The 21,713-nt window shown below is 46.3% G+C and overlaps 2 protein-coding genes across 4 annotated transcripts in view; both read right to left on the bottom strand.

Annotated features, from left to right (window-relative positions):
- SLC13A3 (solute carrier family 13 member 3) overlaps nt 1-5,080 on the bottom strand; it is an 87,340-nt gene extending 82,260 nt beyond the window's left edge. The window contains exon 1 of one of the 2 annotated variants that reach the window (XM_082645799.1): nt 4,992-5,080. The gene's annotated coding sequence lies outside the window, so the exon portion shown is untranslated. The remainder of the gene's footprint in view (nt 1-4,991) is intronic. The other variant, XM_082645798.1, reaches the window with a different exon arrangement.
- Nucleotides 5,081-13,151: 8,071 nt separating this feature from the next.
- On the bottom strand, nt 13,152-16,801 carry TP53RK (TP53 regulating kinase). Of its 2 annotated transcripts, XM_082645807.1 has the most exons (3): nt 16,400-16,801; nt 14,366-14,805; nt 13,152-13,920 (listed from the first exon to the last, which is right to left on the bottom strand). In XM_082645807.1, the coding sequence occupies exons 1-3, from the start codon at nt 16,680-16,682 to the stop codon at nt 13,909-13,911; spliced, it is 735 nt and encodes a 244-aa protein (XP_082501933.1). In that variant the 5' UTR covers nt 16,683-16,801; the 3' UTR covers nt 13,152-13,908. The 2 variants fall into 2 exon arrangements, with proteins under 2 accessions (XP_082501933.1, XP_082501934.1); XM_082645808.1 differs by having other exon boundaries at nt 13,165-14,805; nt 16,400-16,796.
- Between the last annotated feature and the right edge of the window lie 4,912 nt (nt 16,802-21,713).

The raw sequence follows: 21,713 nt of genomic DNA, 5'->3' as shown, positions 1-21,713 counted from the left end.
GAATTCCATTTTGATTTTTACATAGTGACTTTGAGTGCATTTATTAGTATGGATTTCTTAGTGCGTATTCTAGCTATTACATTGTATGTACATAACTCAGCACAGTCTACTGGTACCAATTTCAGTAAAGTATAGATACCTTATCTCCCTTTATGTCCCTTTACTTTACCCTGTTATATTATTATTATCTTGTATTTCCTCCTCATACATTTAGAACCACATCAGACAACCTCATAATTTTGGCCTCAACCATTACACATAATTTAGAAAACCCAACAGGAAAACAGTTTATTGCAGTTACCTATATTTTTGCTTGCTGTGTTCTTTCTTCCTTCCTGATATTCAAATATTCCTTTGTTTATCATTTCCTTTTGGTTTAGAGAACTTCCTTTAGTCATTCTTTTAGAGTAGGTCCAATGGCAACAAAATCTCTTAGGTTTTCTTCATCTGAGAAGGTCTTGACTTCCCCTTTGTTCCTAAAGGATATTTTCACTGGATATAGGATTCTGAGTTGACAGACTTTTTCTTTCAGCACTTGACAAATGTTACGCCACTTTTTTCTGGACTTCATGAATTTTGGTGAGAAATTCGCTGTCATTTGAATTGTTTTTCCTCTAGAGGTAAGATGTCATCTCTCTCTCACTGCTTGCAAGGTGTTTTTCTTTGTCTTTAGTTTTCAGAAGTTTGACTATATGCCTTGGTGTAGTTTCTTTTAGTTATCTTGTTTGGAGTTAACTCAGCCTCTTGAGTCTGTAAGGTTTATTCTTTTGCCAAATTTGAGAAGTTTTCAACCATTATTTCTTTGAATACTTTTATGCTCCTTCCTCTTTTTCCTCTCTTTTCAGAACTCCAATGACACAAATGTTAGACCATTTGTTATAATCCCACAGATTCTTGAGGCTCTGTTCATTTTTTCAGTCTATTTTCTCTCTGGTGTTCAGATTATGTAATTTCTATAGTTCTATCTATAAATTTTTTAAAACTATGATTTTCTAAAAATATGAATAAGAAATAAACTAAAGTCCACGGGGTCAGCACTTTTGTAACCTATCTTGGTGTAACAGTATGCATGAGTTTCATCCACAATGAATCTGTATATACTTGGTCTACTCGTTTTTTTATATTTATTTATTTATTTTATTTATTTATTTATTTTCCTTATTTTTTTTTTGGCTGTGTCGGGTCTTAGTCACAGCACACAGGATCTTTGTTGAGGCATGCGGGATCTTTGCGTCATGGCTCACGGTCTGCTCGGGTTTCTCTCTAGTTGCAGCGCGCGGACTTCTCTCTAGTTGTGACATGCGGGTTTTCTCTCTCTGGTTGTGGCATGCGGGCTCCAGGGCGCATGACTTCTGTAGTTTGCAGCACCTAGGCTCTCTCATTGAGGCACATGAGCTCAATAGTTGAGGCATGTGAGCTCAATAGTTGTGGCACGCGGGCTTAGTTGCCCCGCGGCACGTGGGATCTTAGTTCCCCTACCAGGGATCAAACACACATCCCCTGCATTGGAAGGCAGGTTCTTTACCACTGTACCACCAAGGAAGTCCCTGGTCTACTGTTTAATATGCTTGAACCATTCAAAAGAATCAGATTTACTAAAATGTATAATTGCAGTTTATACTGTTCAAGAGAATTTAATCAAATTAGTGATCTATGTCAAATGCTCAAGGAATGTTGGCTTCATATCTTATTCATTAATGAATAATAACAGCCAACATTCACTGGGTACTTGCTCTGTGCCAGGCCCTGTTCTAAGAGCTTTATATGATTTAACTCACTGAACACAAAAATGACCTTATGAAGTAGATGCTAATATATTCCCATTTTGCAGAGGAGGAAACTGAGGTACAGAGAGCTTGAGTAGCTTACCCAAGGACATACAGCTATTAAGGAGGATTCAAATCCCAGTAATCTAGCTCCAGAGTCCCCATGCCTAACCACGACATAGTAATGACTCAGAGTATGTGTTTTATTAGATATGTTTCATTAGATGTGTTTATTAGATACAAGAAATATGACTTTTACGGTGAACATTAAAGTAAAATAACACCTCATCCCCTCAAATATTTGAGAGTTGTCAATAATTTGAGCGTATGCGCTCAAGAAGCTGTTTCTTAATACTCAATACCATCAGATAACAAGGGTCATCAACACTCCTCTAACCATCTAACACAGTGGTTCTCAACCCTGGCTGCACTTGGAATCACCTGGGAAGCTTTAAAAATGCTGACGCCCAGGCACTGCCCTTAGAGAGTCTGATTTAATTGTCTAGGACGTGGCCTGAACATCAGGATTTTTAAGAGCTCCCAGCAGATTCTAATGTGCAGCTGGGGTTGAGAGCCACTTTTGGAACAACTCCACTGCTTTCCAACTCCCCACACCCCTAAAAGCTAATCCATCTTTTGTCAGATTCTGGTGGAATCATTTCCCTGATGCAAAATCTGAGTTGGCTTCTATAACTTCACATCTAGAGACTTCAATCCGGTTCTCATGGCCCTCCTGAGTTCTACCAAAATTTTGCCACTTAATATCTCCAGGGCCCAGGCGTGGTCTGTGGTAGCTGCTCTGTCAATGTTTACTAAATGAATATTTAAACACTAGACTTGGTTTTCCTCATCAGTAAACTTGGGGCTAATCATACATACCTTTCATTATCCCTTTTATTCAATAAATATTGACTGCATGGCAACTATATACCAGGCTATGAATACAATCATGAATAAGACCAAAAATTTAAAATCTCTGCCTACCTGGAACTTTCATTTAGTTGGGTGGGGGTGGAGTTGGAGGAGACAAATGATAAACAAATGAGTAAAATGTATTATGGCATAAAGATGAGAAGATGACAAGTGCTATGGAGGAAAATGAGGCAGGAGAGGGAGATGGCTTGTGATGGGGGGCGGGGGTACCATTTCAGATAAGGTGGTCAGGGAAGCCCTGGATGACTAGGTGACTAAGGGCCTTAAGCTAAGCAGAGACCTAAGGAAAGTGGGCGAGTGGACCCTCTGAGTATGTGAAGGAAGCATTCCAAGAGGAAGGAAAAGCCAAGTGCAATGGCTCTGAGGCAAGAGCAAGCAAGACCTGGCTTAGAGTCATCAAGGACCTGGGTACAGAGGTGTGATCAGAAGGGCAGCCAGCGACTAGAAGACACAGGATCTTGAAAGGCTGAGTAAGGATTCTGCATTCTACCCTGAATGACAAGGGCAGCCACTGCAGGGATTTAAGCAGAGTGACAGATTCTGCTTTCATTATGTTAGTAACAGATTTACTTAGATATAACTGACAGAGCATACAATTCATCCATTTAAAGCCAAGAGGTCAAGAGTTTTTAGTATACTCACAAAGTTGTGCAATCATTACTATAATCGATTATAGAAATTTTTCATCATCCTAGAAAGAAATCCCACACCCATTAACAGTCTCAACCAACCCCCAATCTCCCCCCAACCTCCAAAGCCCTAGATAACCACTGATCTACTTTCTGTCTCTCTAGATTTGCCTATTCTGGACATTTTGTATAAATGGAATCATATAATATGTGGTCCTTTGTGTCTGGCTTCTTTCACTTAGCATGATTTTGTTCAAGGTTCATCCACGCTGTAGCATGTATAAGTACTTCTCTCATTTTTATGGCCAAATAATGTTCCATTGTATAAATACATAAAAACATTTTATTTATCCATGCATCACTTGATGGATATTTGAGTTGTTTCCACTTTTGGGCTATTATAATAATGCTGCTATGAACATTTGTGTGCAGGTTTTTCTGTGGACATGTCTTCATATCTCTGAGGGAGGGACAGAAAGGAGCTGTCATTGAGACCGAATTAGATGGTGGAATATTTCTCAACACATGAGAGGCAGACCCGTAAGGAAACACAGATCATTTTATGTTGTACTAGATGGTATTTAAATAACATTTAATCCCACAAAGTGAAAGTTATTCCCTGTGTCAATTTTCTTTAACTCTTCATTACACCATGGAGAGGGTCTCGGCTGGGTGTTAGTGTCCCTTTAACACCTCATCACTTGGTAACTCTCTTTGTAACAGCCAAAGAAGATTTCAGGGCCAGAGACTTCGACATCTTGCTGCGACTGGACAGCACTGGTTTCTTTTTATTTTATTTATTCTTCTAATTACTTTTGACTTAGGACAAGTGATTTCTTTCTTTTTTTTTTTTTTTAACTAAAGCCCATGATTTTAAAACAATCCTCCTTTTAAGTTAAATCTATTGAAGTTTACAATGTGAAGCAACTCAAAGAAAAATACTAAGTAACTCTTAGTATGGAAAGTGCATGGTTATGGCAAAATTCCAAAAATTGGATGCAAAGATCTGAAATTTGGGAAACCAAGAGATGGCAAGAGAAAGGCCCTGGAAGAGGTGCAGTGCTCACTTCCTATCCCGGTCATGCTGCCATGATTCCCGTAAACCCCTAGGGCAAGTTATTTCCCAATGCACCCTTTGCAGACTGTGACGAAACCTTCTCCCATGTCCTTTCAAGTTGGAGACCTGACCTCAAGCCAGCCCAATAGTCGGCTTCATCAAAGGTTCTAGCCAGGTTAGTGTCAGACAGCCTTGGATGGTTGGCGAGGCCCTGCAGGGAGCACTTTGGACATTTGAGGCCTGGGTGTGGGAGGATGGGGTGCTCCAAACAGGAAAAACGAGTCCTGGGGATTTGGACCAGCTGACATCATAGAAACTCAAGTCCATTCCCCAAAGCCTGAGTGGAGGCAACTGGGACCAGGGTATATTGCACCCAGCACCCCTGGACTGGCTCCCTGTTTCTGGAACCAGCTGAGAGATTCAGAGTACAGATATCTTCTATTAGAGCAGAGGTTTCAATCTGGTGACTCAAATGTAGTAATAATAATAATGATAGCGTTAATGATAGCAAGCACATATACCGCACTTACCTATGTGTGAGGCACTGTTTGCAGCACTTTACATGTATTAATTTATTTAATCCTTACAATAATCCATTTTCATTACCTTATTGAGCCTGTCACACCGCACTGGATGAAGCAACACTCAAATTCTGGCTGTACCACTTGCTTGTTACGCAAACTTGGGCAAGACATTTAATTCCATTGGGCCTCAGTTTCCTTATCTGAAATGAGAACAAGAATTGTATGTAACTCATAGGGATGTTGGGAGGATTAACAGGCGAGGGTATAGCACAGTACTCGCATACGGTAAGTGTGCAACAATTGGCCATTGTTATTCTGCTTGTGGCAGATTTTCCAAGGACGGCACCAATGTATATCTTCCATCCTATGTGTGCATCCCATATGCTCCTCTTACAATGGGATTAATACTTCACACTGAGAGCTGGGGGTCTATGTCCCCACCTCTGGAAAGTGGGTGGGGGCTTGTGATGCACCAACCAATAGAACATGGCAGAATGGATGTGACGTGATTTCCAAGGTTGAGCCATAAAGTGGGTACAGCTTCTGCCTGGTTCCCTCACTCTTTGAGACTCTCGCCCTTGAAACCCAGCTGTCATATTTGGAGTTCAAACTAAACCAGGCAGTAAAACCACATGGAGAGAAACCGAGGCTCCCAAGAAGCCACTAGCAATAACTAACTGGCATATGAGTGAATGAGCCTTCAGATAATTCCAGCCCTTCGCCTTTCAACTAAGGCCCCAGGCGTGGTAGATCAAAGACATCCCTCGGTTAAAAAAAAAAAAAAAAAAGACATCCCTGGGTTGCCCTGTCCAAAGTTCTGACCCACATAATCTGAAAACACAATAAATGGTTGTTCTATGCCATTATGTTTTGGAGCAGTTTGTCACACAGCAATTGGTAAATGTTACCACCATTATTACTTTTCTCCCCTGGAGAAGAGCTTCTTATAGGAAGGAGAGTCTGCAGACATGAGGCCTCTAGCTGGATGACTTAGAACTCTACAGGGGGCAAGGGGGCTCCAAGGCTGGACCCACTAATTAGCTCCCTGCCTTTGTTTCTTCCCCCTTTTACACTGAAAAGAAAGTAGAGTGTGGGAGGGAATTCTTTCTTTTCTTTTTTTTTGGTGTGTTTTATCTTTTGTGTGTGTCGGGGGAGGGAATTCTTAAAGAACTTCCACAGTCAGAGAATGGTTTGACTACCATTTATTTTCATTCCCACTGGTATGCCCATTGGACAGATGAGGAAACTAAGGCTCATAGAAATTAAGACATTTGTCCAAGGTCCCACAGCCAGGGCACAACAGAGCTGAAATTCTACTGATACACATCACTAAACCCCCCCCCCTTTTTTTTTTTGCGGCACGCGGGCCTCTCACTGTTGTGGCCTCTCCCGCTGCGAGCACAGGCTCCAGACGCGCAGGCTCAGCGGCCATGGCTCACGGGCCCAGCCACTCCGCGGCATGTAGGATCTTCCCAGACCGGGGCACGAACCCGTGTCCCCTGCATCGGCAGGCGGACTCTCAACCACTGCGCCACCAGGGAAGCCCACTACCCTCCTTTTTAATACGCAAATTACAACCTCTGTAAAGTGTGTGTGTGTGTGTGTGTATATATATATATATATATATATATATATATATATATATATACACATGCACACTGATTATACTCATCAGCTCAGTTACTAAGGGGCTTGCTATGTGCCGAGCACTATGCTGGTCACTTACATGAATGACTGACTCCTGCCTAATACTTCAACACCATGTCCCCTGCCTTCCCCTCAATCATTGGATGCCACCCTCTTTGTGACCTTCTTCCTGCTCCTTGAACATGCCAAGTTCTTGCACTGACTGCTCCCTCTGCCTGGATCTCTCCTCCCCACTCCTTCCCCGCCATCCCTTCATAGTGGCCGGTTCCTTCTCCTCACTCAGGTCTCAATTCAGACGTCACCTCCTCAGAAGGGCCTCCGTGAATACCTAATTTAATGAAATGTAGCCTTCCTCAACTCTCCAACACTCCCTCTGTATAAAAATCCCCTGAGTTGTTCCTTCACAGCATGATTCACCATTTGAAATTATTCCCTCCTAGATGAAGCCCCATGAGCATAAGGAGTCCAGATTGTACCGTGCTATAGTCCCAGTGCCTGGGACGTAGCAGGGTTTCAATCAACTATTGAATAGTTGAACATGCTTTAAATAAAGTGTATTTTATTACTATGAACATCGACCAAAATCATGCATATCATTCGTTCAACAAATATGAATTGAGCGCATACTATGTACCAGGCATCTTTCTGGGTGCTGGGGCTATGGCAGTGATCGAATGAAGCAGAAGTCTCTGGTCTCATAGAGCTTTTATTTTGGCAGCTCTATAACAAGATGCATGAGTGACATATATAGCATATCACATGGTGCTTAGTGCTAAGAAGAAACATAAAGCAGGGAGAGGGAGAGAGCCTGAGGGGAGAGTATGGGCACCAGTTTCCACTTCACCTGCACGGAAGGGACTCTCAGTGCTTCCCCCACTCCCTTCACTGAGCCCCGTACCACGGTCAGCATCTTTCAGCGTGACATCTTGGTCAAGGCCTCTACGGCTCCAAGAGCAATACTGGCTTTGAAGCAAGTCCCAGCAGGTAGGCTGAGGCTGGGGCTAGGATAAGTCACCCCTTGAGATACCCTGGAGGGAGGGAGTCAAGCAACTTGACCTCTCAGGGCCTTTCCTCTCTACGGGGAAAGGGGGAGGGCCCGGACTCTCCTGGCCTGGAGCTACAACTAACTCTGGATTCTGGGCCATCCCCTAACCCCCTCTATCCCCGGCAGAGAGCGAAGGCTTACAAACATCAGGAGGCCTTTGATCGGCACCAAACCCCCAGGGTTCTGACTGTTTTTTGTTCCAAGCTGCAGGCCAGGACCCTACTCTGCTTTGCCTCCAGCAGGGAAGACTGTGGGTAGGTGGGGTGGGGGGGCGGGGTGGGTGTGGGTGTGTGTGTGAGTTTGGCATAGGGGAGGAAGGCTCACGTGGCTCCTTGGTCTTTTTTCCAACAAGCAGGCTGGGCTTGTATGAGGGAATCCAACTCAATTCAGTAAATGTTTACTGAGCACCCACTACCTTCCAGGCACCAACAGAGAAACAAGGGCTGAGACAGTGCAGCAAACAGGACCCTCTGCCCCCCAGAGCATACAAGAAGCAAATGAGCAAGTGAATATAAATGGTAGCAGGTGCTCGTGAATGGGACGGAGACAAAGCTGGGGAGGTGATGGGGAGGGCTGAGGCTGGGGGTGTTAGCTTCTATACAGGGTGCTCATGGAAGACAAAGTGGTGTTTGACAGAGAATTGAAGGAAGTGAAGGCAGCAGCCATGTGAGGATGTGTGAGGAACAGTGTGACAGGCAAAGGGAACAGCAAGTACAACGGCCCTGAGATGGGAGCATGACTGCCTATTGGAAGAACCGTGTGGCTGACCCAAAGTGAGAAGAGGGGGTCAGAAAGATATCCCATGCTCTTGGATTGGAATTCTCTCACCTTCTGTAAGAAGCAAAATTTTCCCCAAAAGCAAACTTTGCAATTTTCTCTTGTGTCTTATTGGCCAGAAAAAGGTCACATGCCCACCCCTATATCAGGGACCAATCTGAGCTTCTCTGAGATAAAGCCATCTGCACCTAATACATACCTGGACAAATCCAGGCCCTGTCCAAAAGGAATAAGGGGGCTGGCTTTTAGTAGGCAACAGACAATGTCTAGCACAGTCTCTACCATACAGGCTGATGACTCTAGGCAAGGTGCTTAGCATCTGTGAGCCTCAGCTTCCTCTTCTGTAAAAGGGGTAGAGCAAAGAACTATTGTTTCTGCCCTACCAGCATCCATTTCCTGATCTTCCCATGAAACCCCTTGATTTCCCTTAGGGCAGTGGTCTCAGAACAGCAGCCTCAGCATCACCTGGGAACTTGTTAGAAATGAAAATTCTCAGCCCAGCCTGAGACCTTTTGATTCAGATAGATTAGGGCTGGGGCCAGGCAATGTGCACCTGTGTATTCTTGGCTTATAAAGCGAAGCAAATGATGCTGTATTATAATCGCCTGTTTGTTGGTCTCTAAAAATAGTAGCGATATAAATTACATAATAATAACAACAGCAGCTAATTGTTACGATGTGCCACGCACTGCAGTAGCGCTCTACGTGCATTATTTCATTAATGCTTAGGGGGGCGGTTGATGTGAGACCCAGCTCCTCTACAAGGAAGGACCGATTGCCCCGGATGCAGATGTAGTCAGCAGGCAGCCTTCATCTGTCTCCCCTTCAGGCATCGAGTCACAAGCAGAGTGGCCTCATCCAAGCCCAAACCCTTCCAGGGGTGGCCCGCTCGTGTCTGGGTGATGTGAGATTATGAAGGCCTGGCCATCTCTGCCCAACTTGGGACATCTCTGCAGGGCCATTGTAGCTGCAGACACCCCGCTCCGCCGGGCGGGGAAGCTGGCTGAGGCTGTGGTTGGGTCTGCCTCTCAGCCCCACTTCTGCCCCCGCTCTCCCTTGCTTCCTTCCCTTGCTTCCCTTCTCTGGAGGCTGACACCTTAATAAACATCCTACATGCTAAACTGCGTCGCTGAGTGTGCTTCCTGGGAATTCCGACCCAGGAGAGTGCTCACAGCAGCTCCACGAGGTAGACACCACTGTTAGTCCATTTTACAGATGAGGACACGGTGGCTCAGAGGTACAGTGAGGGGGTCCCAAGCCATGCAGCTGGTGAGCAAGGAGACATGGGATGGAAGCCATCACACTTCTGAAGAGGGAAGTGGCATCCTCTGGCTTTACAAGGGTGTCTCTGGCTGCTGAGGAAGAATGCAGGGGCAGGAGTGGGGCGGGGGGTGGTGGACAGGGAGCAGTGGGGAAATCATTGATTGCAGCGGCACTGGGGTAGTGGTAGGGGGACTTCCTCGTCACTGTAGCTTCTTCAGGATCTGGCACTGAGCTGGACACAGCCAACATGCTTGCTAAATGCCTAGTGAGCGAGCGAGTGAGAGAACGGATGACAAAATCAAGGCGGGAGGGAACTAGACGTCCCCACGTCTGGTCTGTCTTGCTCACTAGGATCCTGAGTGCTAAGCATGGTGCCCACCACATCTGGACACTCAGCTAAGGTGCTGAGTGAATAAATGAACAAGTTCAAGGGAGAGAGGAGGGAAGGAGGGAGGGAGACAGAAAGAAGAGAGGGAAGGAGAGGAAGGAGAACAATGGAGGCGGAGGGGAGGACAGAGGAGGAGGAGGAGGAGGGGAGGAGAGAAGGAAGTGGAAGAGGATGGAAGGGGAGGGAAGTTTCTCTTTGACTTCTTTGCACAGAGAATGACGGTAACTTGCGACCTCTGGTGGCGAAGGAGAGCCACTCCACTGGGTTCGGGGAAAGGGGAACTCAGTCCTTTGGAGTTACAGGGCCCTGAATTCAAGACAAAAGAGGAGATACCCAGTTCCAGAAAGAGGGTTGGGGCAGGCCCTTGTAAGGACGTGGGCACTCACTGTCAGGGGCTGCGTCAGTTGGTGACGGCAGGGTTAGGGCTCTGGCGAGGCAAGAGAAGCACCTGCCTAGGGCACAAACTGAAGGGGGCCCCTAAAACTCAGTTAACTGAGACAAATATGTTAATGTAATATTTTAAAACGTCAAAGTGTGGCCCACAAACCAGTTGCCTGTTTTTGTAAATAAAATTGTATGGGAACCAGGATCAGGATTCAGGCTAACGTCCTCAGTTATGGCAGAGATTATAGCCCACGTGCCTCTTGAGTGCAGGTGGTCCCATCTCCTCTTGGCCAGCTCAGATCATTTAATAAGAGCACGCCTATACGGGGCACTCAGTAGGCCAGGCTTGGGTAACTCCATTCTGTGGCCGGCGGACTGGCCACAATTTCCCTGGAGATGTGGGCCTGTGTCCTTTTCAGTGTTGGACACGTCTGTGTCACATCACATTTCCCTGGCTCTGCCATTCATTAGCAGTGTGACCTTGGGTAAGACTGAATTTCTCTGTGCCTCAGTTGTCTCCTCTGTAAGATGGGTTAATGCACACAAAGAACTTAGTAACTGCTCAATAAAGTTAACTGTTGTTAAAAATGTGGGCTTGAATCCCAGCTCTGTCACTTATTGTGACCCTAGGACGTCCTACTTCTCACTGTTAAGAGTGTTTCCTGGGGCTTCCCTGGTGGCGCAGTGGTTGAGCGTCCGCCTGCCAATGCCGGACACACGGGTTCGAGCCCTGGTCTGGGAAGATCCCACATGCCGTGGAGCGGCTGGCCCCGTGAGCCACAATTACTGAGCCTGCGCGTCTGGAGCCTGTGCTCCGCAACGAGAGAGGCCGCGATCATGAGAGGCCTGCGCACCGCGATGAGGAGTGGCCCCCACTTGCCACAACTAGAGAAAGCCCTCTCACAGACACGAAGACCCAACACAGCCATAAATTTAAAAAAAAAAAAAAAAAAAAAAGAGCTGGTGACACGTACGTGCGTCGAGACAGCGCGAATTGGAGGAAAAAAAAAAAAAAACCTCAATAGGAAAAAAAAAAAAAAAAAAAAGAGCGTTTCCTCATCCGTTATAACCGGTGGGAATTCACATGCTGCTGGTGCCGCTGGCTCATCGGTGCAAAGCACAGGCTGTCTGTCCCCTGTGGACTTTGAGGGGTCTGGGATCGCAGAGGGCTCCTTAGCCCTCTGTGAGACACTGAACTAGGAGAGGAATCCCCTGCTCCCCTAGCAAGGCTTGTTAATCCTTATTTCCCTGGCCTGGCCACGGGCTGAGTACGAAGACAGGAAGTACTCCTGCTGGGAACACGTGTGAAGTGTCTCCAGCCTCCGGTGTCTCCCTCTCCCTCTTAATGCCTGCAGAGGTCATTTTTGCTTCCCTGCTGCTGCTGCCACCACTCCCACAGCCGCTGGACGCCGTGTCACATACCCCGGTGACTGCCACACGGCTTGCGGCATGCCTGCCGACGCCTCCACCCTGGTCTACCGTCATCACAGGCTAACCTTCTCACTGTTTTCTTGCCTCCACTCTGGCCCCTTGCAGTTTTTTTTTTTTTTTTCCTACCAATGTCATCCTTTCACAATGTAAATCAGATGTTCCTGGTTTAAAACCTCCTGAGCTGCATTAAGAATAAAAACCCAGCCTTGTTACTCGGCCCTGCATGACCCAGCGCTTACCCACCTCTCTGATCTCACTTCCTGCTCCTCCTCGCTTGGCCGCAAACCAGCCCCACCAGCCTTGCTGTCCCTCAGGGATGCTCCTCCTTCACCAACCTGGTACATGGCGTCCCATGCCCCATCTCCTGGTTCTCCGTCACGTCTTACTCCCAAGGTCACCTCATCGAGGCTTTCCCTGACCACTCCCCCCTCTCCCTCCACTCCACTCGAGGTCACGCAGAGTCTCAGCATCCTTTACAGCCGGGGTCCCCAACCCCCGGGCCTCGGATCGGGACCAGTACCGGTCCGTAGCCTGCTAGGAACCGCGCTGCACAGCAGGAGGTGAGCGGCGGGCAAGCGAGCGAAGCTTCATCTGCTGCCCCCCATTCCTCCCCATCGCTGGCATGACTGCCTCAACCAGCGCCCCCAACCCCCCGGAAAAACTGTCTTCCACGAAACCGGTCCCTGGTGGCAAAAAGGTTGGGGACCGCTGCTTTACAGCCCTCATCACTGTCTGAAATTGTCTTAAGTACTCAGTTTGTTTCCAGAGAGATTCGTGTCCCCTCCGTATCTCCAGTGCCTGGCACATAGCGAGCGCTAGGTATCTGCTGCACACATGGGTCAACCATTCTCCCCACGAGGTAGAGATCAGCCATATTAGCTGTACAGTATATGAGGAAACTGGGGAATGAGCCCTCAGTCACGTTGAGAATATTCATTGAAAAAAATTATGGCCAGCTCCTGTGGCCTTGGAATTATTTGAAAATCGTGTAACATAATGCCAACACATATTATAATAATATGTGTCATATATTGAAATGCATCTCATTTCTTAAAGGATCAGTGGAGAGCATACGGGCTTTGGGGCCAGGGAAAAGTACCCCTTGCTACCTGTGACATGTTGGACAAGCTCCCCCACTTCTGAGCCCGTTTCTCTATCGAATGGTGACAATACCTAATTTAGCGTTGTTTTAGATTCAATGCCTGACGTGTAGTAACCAAACAATGATGTCAGTTCTCTCAACCAGTTACCACTACCCAGAAAGGGAGGTTTTTTTTCAGTCCTGGGCATCTGCCGTGTGCAGAGTGATAACTGTGGTGAACAAAACTGACACAGTCCAAGTTGCTCCAGAATGTTCACTCCATGAGAACAATGCTTGTCCATCCCGCTCATCATTGCACCTGGTACCCAGTACAGTGCCCGCACTCAAAATATTGACTTGCTAGTTAGAGCTTACAAGGAGGAAAGTGTTTTATTATACCTACCTCCCTCCCAACACACACACAAGTTCTTTGGGGGAAGAAACTGGGCAAGGATAAGTGTGAGCTAATTCGCGGTACTTTGCATCTTAATACAGTTTTCCTGCACCTTCTCTTAAACCAGGTTTTTATCAAACTTCAGTCATTTCCAAGCTACTTCACTATCTTTGCTCAATCTACTTACTGTCTTTGATATAAACCGGCTTTTTTACCTATAGAAATTAAAAGGAACTTTATACCAATCACTTATCTTAATTAGAAGATAGCCATAAAAACACAGAGCAACAAAAATAAAAAGTCTTGTACAGAATTACATAAATTTCAGTTGCCTGAAAGCTATGAGCCTGCTTTTTTTAAAAAGGAGAAATTGGAGTTAAGCGCATTTTTCAGCTTTTTTTTTTACCATGACGCTCAAAAAGAACTGTATTTTACATCAAAACCTAGTACATACCATTGTCTATATACACATTTCAAACAAGTTTCATAAAACGATACTTACAATACTACATGTAATGTGCTCTGATATTTTCTAATCTCTGATTCCATTTCTTTCTTAAAATGCTGGTTGTAACCCACTGTATTGGTTTCAAAGAGGAGTCTGTCGTGAACACAACAACAAAAAAGGCTGGGTTAGAGGGCTGATAAAGACATACTGTCACCAACTGAGACTCTGTCCTTGCTTCACCAAGACTGAAAACAGCATAAGGTTCTCAGTATGTGGTTCAATGTTTTGTAACGCCATGCCCTCGATCTGAGGTGTACATGGCACAATTGCAGAGAAAGCCTGAGATTTATTCTGAATGCCCAGTTCTGCCAGACATGTCTTATGTACAGAGTAAGCTCTTGAGAACAGTCAACTGCAGATGATAATGCCTAAGAAGCATGATCACAGACGGCACCTAAAAATATCCCACCACCTTTATTTAGGTCGGATCTCATATTAACAGCATTCCTTCAAAGTTACTGTGAACAGCTTAACCGTCTGTGGTCGTCACAGAATTCTTCTACCCCACCATGGACCTCTTTCTCCCTCTCAGGCGCACCTCATCTAATTTTTTAAGCACTGGCCTGGCCTTTTTGGAGGCAGCGGAGTAGCTCTTCAGAAAGGCTTCAAACACACTCTCGGTGTTGGGATGGGTACTAAGGAAGGCTTTCTCTAGCACGTACAGGTCAACTCCCTTATCTTCCGGAAGTGCTGAAATGAAACTCAGCCCAAAGTCTATGAGCACGATGCTCAGCTGTTCCAGGGGAGGTTTCAGGAGCATGTTGGACGTGGTGAGATCACCATGAATGAGGTCTTCATCGTGCATTCGAGCCAAAACTTGTCCGATTGCCTTGGCTAAGCCAAAGAGACTTTGGGGAGATTTTTCAGTCTCCATAATGGATTCGATATAATCTCGAACAGTCACTGAGTCTTCGATTTCTTCCATGAATAAGCAGTTGGAAGCATGGTCCACAAAAAAGACAACCGGGGCACATATTCCTGCAACCAAGACATAAGGGGTCATTGAATTAGATACTACTTTTTTTTTTTAATAGTAAGCTTAAGTTTCAAAGACTGAGCCAGTTTTTTACAGTGTGTATCTGCGTATTTTGGGAAAAAGATTTAGGAATGCTGCAGAATGGTACAGCTTAACTTCTCTGGAAGTTTCCCCTGCAGGGCTGTGCTAAGACCACCCCATAGCTAAGGTGAGCAGAGCCAAAGCTCCCTCCTCCCTTCCACCCTTTATGATTGGACTTCATTTGTCATACTTATTTGCTAAAATACAAAACAAAATAAAGAACCAGAAGGGTAAGCACAGCCCAGTCAGAGCCGTTTCTACCTGACAAGGACACCAGCAGGAGGCCAAGCCATGTGCCGGCTTGGAGATTCATCTTTATAGAGAGGAAGGACAAGTTTAAATCCCTGCTCCCTTCCCTATTAGCTGTATAACTTTAAAGTCACATTAATTTCTCTAAGCTGCCATTTCTGCTTCTATAACATGAGATCAATACTCCCAATAATTCAATGACTTCTCTGAATTTGAAGATTCAATGAATCTTCATTGAATGTCAATCACCCTCAAGACGCTTCTAGATACTGGAGACAAATCTGTTGGGACACAGCAGAAAACAAAGCAGGCACGATCCCTGCTTAACAGAACTTAGATCTTGGAGAGGGTGAAAACAGAAAATATGAACACGTGAATAATGTCGTTAAATCTGAGCAAGGGCAGAGGAGAGGTGCATCTGCTTGTCCGCTACTGAATTTCCTCCAGATCTCCCTGCACCTAACAGTGTCTTGGAATACAGCAGACACCTAAAAAATACCAATGACAGAAACAAAGGTAGGAAGTGTAAAAGTGAAAAGCCAGTGTTTCTGGGTCAGAGGGATACGGGCTGAGAGCCTGGCTGGGTCGCTTGGGCAAGTTACTTCTCTGAGCCTACGTTTCTCATCTGAGGACAAGGTTTATAGTCATGGTGCAATGTTTTAATGAAAAAATAAACAGCTGAATGAAATCTAATGTTTGCTGAGCGCCACAAGTCAGTCCTACGTTCAAACATAATACATGGCATACACATCTTGTCTAATGGTCACAACATCCCTATGAGATGGATATAGCTACAATGACTTCCCTTTACATGTGAGGAAACTGAGGCTGAGGTTATATAACTTTGCTGAAAGGCTATATATGAAGGAGTGGAGTATTTTGAACCCAGAGAGCCTGGCTTCTGGGCAAGTACTTGTAATTACGTCTGCTTCTTAAAAGGAAAAAAAAAGATAATGATCGAAAACTGAGACGGTACAAATGGGGAAACCGAGGTTCAGGACAGTTAAATGTCATGCGCAATGTTGAGCAAGAGTGTCAGAGCCTAGAACTGAACCTGGCGCCAATGGCTCCGGGACAAATGCTAGTCGCTGCAAGGCCAAGCGGCTTCTGAAGAGTTAATGAACGAAAAGAAGGATGAAAGGATGACATTTCTTAACGGAAAGCCATGCAGAAGGTACAAACAGAGAAACTGAGGCAAATCGCAGCCCGCAGCGCAGGGGAGCCGCTTACCCGCGTCCCCCACGCCCCCAAGCCGGGCGGCCTCACCTGCGCGGCGGCAGCGGAGCAGCGCCCGGGCTTCCTGAACAGTCCGTCGCCGGCTGAGCCGCGCCTCCAGCGCCGGGTGTCGGTAGCCCTTGGGGAAGCGGTACTTCACCACGGCCGCGCGGCCCTGAAAGCGGCCGCGGAACACGCGCGCCTCGGCGCCCTGCTTCACCAGCTCTAGGCCGCTTAAGAAGCGTCTGCTCCGCTCCCGGGCCGCTACCAGTGCTTCGGCCGCGGGCGATAGCCCCTCGTTCAGCTCACTCGCAACGGGCCCTGCCTCCGCCATGTTTGCGCCTCCGCATAGCCGCTCGGAGACCCTCGGCCCTCTTCGGAAACTGTCGGAACTGCTTCGTCTAGCTTCGGAAATCCTCGGAGCTCTTCGGCCACTCGAACGCCGACACTTCCGCCTTGTGAAAGTGGTTCCTCCTCCCAACCTTTCGGCTCTTTTCGAAGCCTAGTGGCCCCGCCTCCCCGCTCTTCGGCTATCTCCGTAAACTCTCGGCAACTCTCGGTAAACCGCTCTTTCCACTCCTCGGCTCTTTCCGGAAGCCCTTGGTGACTCTCGCGGTCGGCTTTGTTGGCCCCTGCATCCCAGCTCTTCGGCTATTTTCGGAAAGCTTCGGTGCTTCTCGCGGAAAAACTTTTTTGGAATCTGCTCTTCTCAGGAGTCTTTCTGGATCCTGGGAAGCTGCACCCCCAGGAGTTCTCTTCTTGGAACTCCTCGTCCCTGGGCTCCTGAATTCCCCCCCAATAGGGGCTTACACTAGTCAGAGTCGGGTGTGGCTGGTGGACAATGAACCATGTGTCCGACGTCGTCTTTAGAGCTAGGATAGTAACAGCTACCGTTTATTGAGTGCATTCAGGAGGAATAAAGTTAAATGATGAAAGCCCATCTTACAGAAAAATAATAATAATAATTGAGAGTCAGAGAGGGTGGTGGGGATAATCAGGCTGCAGAGTTTTTCAAAGGAGACAGAACCCAAGCCGAACTGGGAGTGATTAGCAAATAAACTTTTACTGTTTATTTTATTTGCAAACCTAATACAGGCTATAACAAATTCTTACAATACACAGTTTTGTCCACAAGAAAAATTGAAGAACCCCTGTCCCTGCCATCAATCTGCGCCCCCCCCGTCAACTATGATATAACATTTCTTCCCAGATTTTTTTTTAATGTATATGTGTTCACTCTCACACATAGTGGAGGCAGCCTCAAGTGCCTGTCACACTGTGTGATGCAGCAACAAACATTATTTCTCTGAGTTTCAGATCCATCATCTTCAGAAAGAAGATAATTAGTTTTACTTTAGCCATAGCTTATTAAAATTAAATAAGATGTTGCTCATGAGGGTACCTGGTGGATTGCATACACTCTTCATGTGTGCATTTGCCTTCCCCCATCACTGAGACCCTGTTTGAAATATTGAAGAAAGGCCCTTGGGTCTGAGGGTTGCTACGACTGACACCAACCCTCAGCGCCACAGTCCCTGCGTTCATTCATGCACAGGGTAGGTCACCTTTTCCATCATCAGACCCTTTGTGTTGACATAATGTGGTTTCCAGCACCTTTCGTCAGTCAGCATACTTAAAGCTCACCCAGAAACAATTCTATTTATAGTGCCCAGTTTCCCAGGTTTGTAGTTTCATTATCATAATTGTTAGTGTCCACATGATCATCTCCATGGTTACCAAATCTGTCTGAACCCCTCTGTATGGCTGTTAACATAACTGACGCCATCTTGAGTCTGTGCAGTTCCTGCTGTCCTTCCACTGACCCTACCTACGGCTGTTCTGCATAGTAAATCTTTGCTCTGTCATCAAGGGCTTTGTAGTTAATAGATATTGTTTAATGATCTTTAGGTCCAGGTGACCTCTATGCTCCGTTAGCCTCCAAACAATGATGAAGACCTTTGCTGACGTACTCCTAGTACCTACAGAACTAGTTACCCATTCATAAATCTTGACTTAGGAATACATTTCCTGTTTCCAAGCATGTGCCCCCATACCCTAGGTTAACTATAAAGTTGTCGCAATGGCCCCTTGAAGGTTCAGAGTGCAGCTGCAAATGCACTGGGTGGATTGCTGTCCACCAGTTCCTACCCTGTAAGTTACCCTATAACAAACGGATCCATTGATTATATGGAGCTGCCTGCCTCTTTTTTTATTCTCAAGATACCTTCTCAGTTTGTAGGTACTTTTCGTTCCTTCCGACCTCCAACACCCTCCTTGGAAAATCCACTGTGCAAACATCTTTACAAGTCCTAGGCTTGCTATGGTCAGACTGGTTCTGGCTTCTGTGGTAGGAAACCTTTTTAAAACCTTTCAGTGGCTCCTTGTGCTTCAGATAAAGATCCATGAGGTCCTGCATGCGCCCCTATGTCCCTCTTTCAGACTCATCTCCCACCAAACTCCCCTCTGCTCTGTGATCTTCAAACACGTTTGCTTTCTCTCAGTCTCATTCTTGCCAGGCTCCCTCCTGCCATGGGGTCTTTGCACCTGCTATTTCCCATGTCAGAAGTGCTCTTCCCTCTCTTTGTTGCCTAGACCCATCTAGGCATCCTTCCATTCTCAGCTCAAATGTCACTTCCTCAAGGAAGCCCTCCCTGACTTCTCATAGGAGGGAAAAAACAACCTTGATAATTCCTGGTGCCCCTGTGAATCTCTCCTCTTTTGCATTGTCTTTTTGTTTGTTTGTATGACTATTTGATTAGTGGCAGGATTTAGTTCCTCACAGACTGTTAATATGAGGGCCTTAGTTCCTCCCTGGCTACTGCCTGGAGGCCACCCTCAATTCTTGCCATGTGGGACTCTCCATTGGGCAGTTCACAACACACAGGTGGCTTCATCAGAGTGAGTGAGTAAGAAGAGATCAGGAGAGGGTGAGCAAGACGGAAATTGCTATCTTTTATAACCTGATCTCTAGAATAACAATCATCATTTTTTCTGTATTCTATTTGTTAGAAGTGGGTCACTAGGTCCTGCCTACCCTCAAGGGAAGCCATTTTTGAAGATGCCTACCAAAATGCCCGATTAGAACTTTTCCTTTCTCATTTGGGGCAACCAGTGAAGAGGGATTCTCTATTCTCTAGGAGAGATAGAACCTGACAGCAGGCATGCAAACATCTTCCTGATTTAATGCAAGCCATAGAAATCAAAGATCAATGACTTCATGCCTTTTTCGTCATATGATTTCTATAGGTTATCTCAGGAATGGTACAGCCCAGGCTTTTCTGTACCAGGTCTCCTGGTGACAATTCCAGATACTCATATGAAGGAGGAATTGTCACATGGCAATGACCAAGGGGCCTCCTTGGGCTCTTCTCCATGCCAGAAAGGCAGTAGAGTGTGATGGATAAGAGCCCAGTTTTCCCCGTAAGTTTGACTTCCAGATCAGCTGTATACTAGTGTGTGTCCTTAAGCACTATTGATTTTTTTTTAAGACTTTTTTTGATGTGGGCCATTTTTCAAGTCTTTATTGAATTTGTTACAGTATTGCTTCTGTTTTATGTTTTGGGTTTTTGGCCACGAGGCATGTGGGATCTTAGCTCCCCGACCAGGGATCAAACCCTCACCCCCTGCATTGGAAGGTGAAGTCTTAACCGCTGGACCTCCAGGGAAGTCCCAGCACTATTGTTTTTATTTATTTGTTTATTATGCAAGCAAGTTACTTTACTTCCTTTGCCTCACTCATAAAATGGGGGTAAATTTTAATAATCCCTACTCATTAGGCAGTTGTAAATACACATAAAGTGCTTAAATCAATTATCCCTCAATAGTTTAAACTGTTGTTTCCAGTATCGTTGCTGCATAACAATTTACTCCAAAACTTCAAATTTAAAATGACCATTTTATTATACTCATGGAATTTGTGGGTCAGAAATCCAGACTGGGAACGAGAGGGATGGCTTGTCTCTGCTCCACCATGTCTGGGGCCTCAGCTGGAAAGATTTGAGGATTGGGAGCCAGAATCATCTGAAGGCTGGCTCTGGAGCCCGTGCTGGGAAGACTCAAAGGCTAGGACCATCACAGGAGGATCCACACATGGCCTCTCTGTGTGCCTTGGGCTTCTTCACAGCATGGCAGGCTCAGAGTAGTCAGACTTCTTAGAAGCTCAGAGCTCCAGGTCTGTGACCAGTGTCACAGTGACCCAGCCTCAGAAATCACACGATGTCACTCTGTGCAACCTACTGGCCAAAGCAGTTACAAGCACACCCAGATTTCAAAGGAAGGAACAAAGAATTTTGGAGCCATATTTTCCAACTGCCCCAGCTATTAACATTTTCAGAACTGTACATGGGTCCCTTGGCTCAGAAGATCATGTCGATGCTGTCTTCTTTGCTGAGATGCTTATCTGTGTTGGTGGCACCCGATTCCTGCTGGGTGAGGGTGTGGCTACTGATGCATGTGAACAAACGTGTTTACATGTGAACATGCAGTGAGAGGCTGGATAAGCCTCTGACCATGTGAGTGCTGAGCCTGCATTTGTGTTTTTGCCTGATGGCGAGAATTAGTGGGGGTGTCCCCAGCCTGGCTCCTTTCCAGAACTCCAGGCTCTTATATGGAACTGCCCATCTATTTCCACATGGATGCCTAATGAGCATCTTAAACATCACACAGCCCAAACAGAACTTCACATTTCCTTTCCCACCCCACACAGCCCAAACAGAACTTCACATTTCCTTTCCCACCCCAGACTGCTCCTCTCCCAGTCTGTCAGCCCTTATCAAGTCTATCTGCGATCTGCCAACTTTTCTCCAGCCCCACTGCTATCACCTTAGTCCAAATCAACTTCACCTCTCACCTTGCAATAGCCTCCCAAGTGGTCCCGTTTCCACCCTTACTCCCTATAACCTGCTAGAACTCCCCATTTCTGTGTCAGTTGGAATAAAATCCCATCCTAACCCTGGCCTCCCAAGGACTTAAGTGGTCTGCGCTTTGCCAACCCCTGCCTCAGGCCCCATCTCCCTCCACCCTCCCTGTCAACCCCTGTGCTCCAGACACTATGGCTTCATTTCTGTTTTTATGCTCCCCAAACTCCTTCCTGCAGGGCCTTTGCCTTTGGTCTCCCTCTGTCTGGAACCTGAGGTCTCAGCTCAGAAATCCCCTCCCCAGAGCAGCCTTCCCAGGGATCCCCTCCCAAGCCCACCCCCAGCGAAAGCAGCCACTGTGCTTGCCTAATCCAGCACCCTAGTTTAATTCTCTGCTTGGCCTTTGTCACTACTAGCTGGTATTTCTCTGGCTCCTTTGGTTATTTATCTTTCTTCTTCCCCCACCAGAAAGTAAACTCCAGAGGAACAAAATTAACTGTCTGGTTCTC

This window comes from Mesoplodon mirus, assembly GCF_964341445.2.
Source record: "Mesoplodon mirus genome assembly, chromosome: 15".
Taxonomy (NCBI): Eukaryota; Metazoa; Chordata; class Mammalia; order Artiodactyla; family Ziphiidae; genus Mesoplodon; species Mesoplodon mirus.
This window is presented reverse-complemented; position numbering and strand designations above follow the sequence as displayed.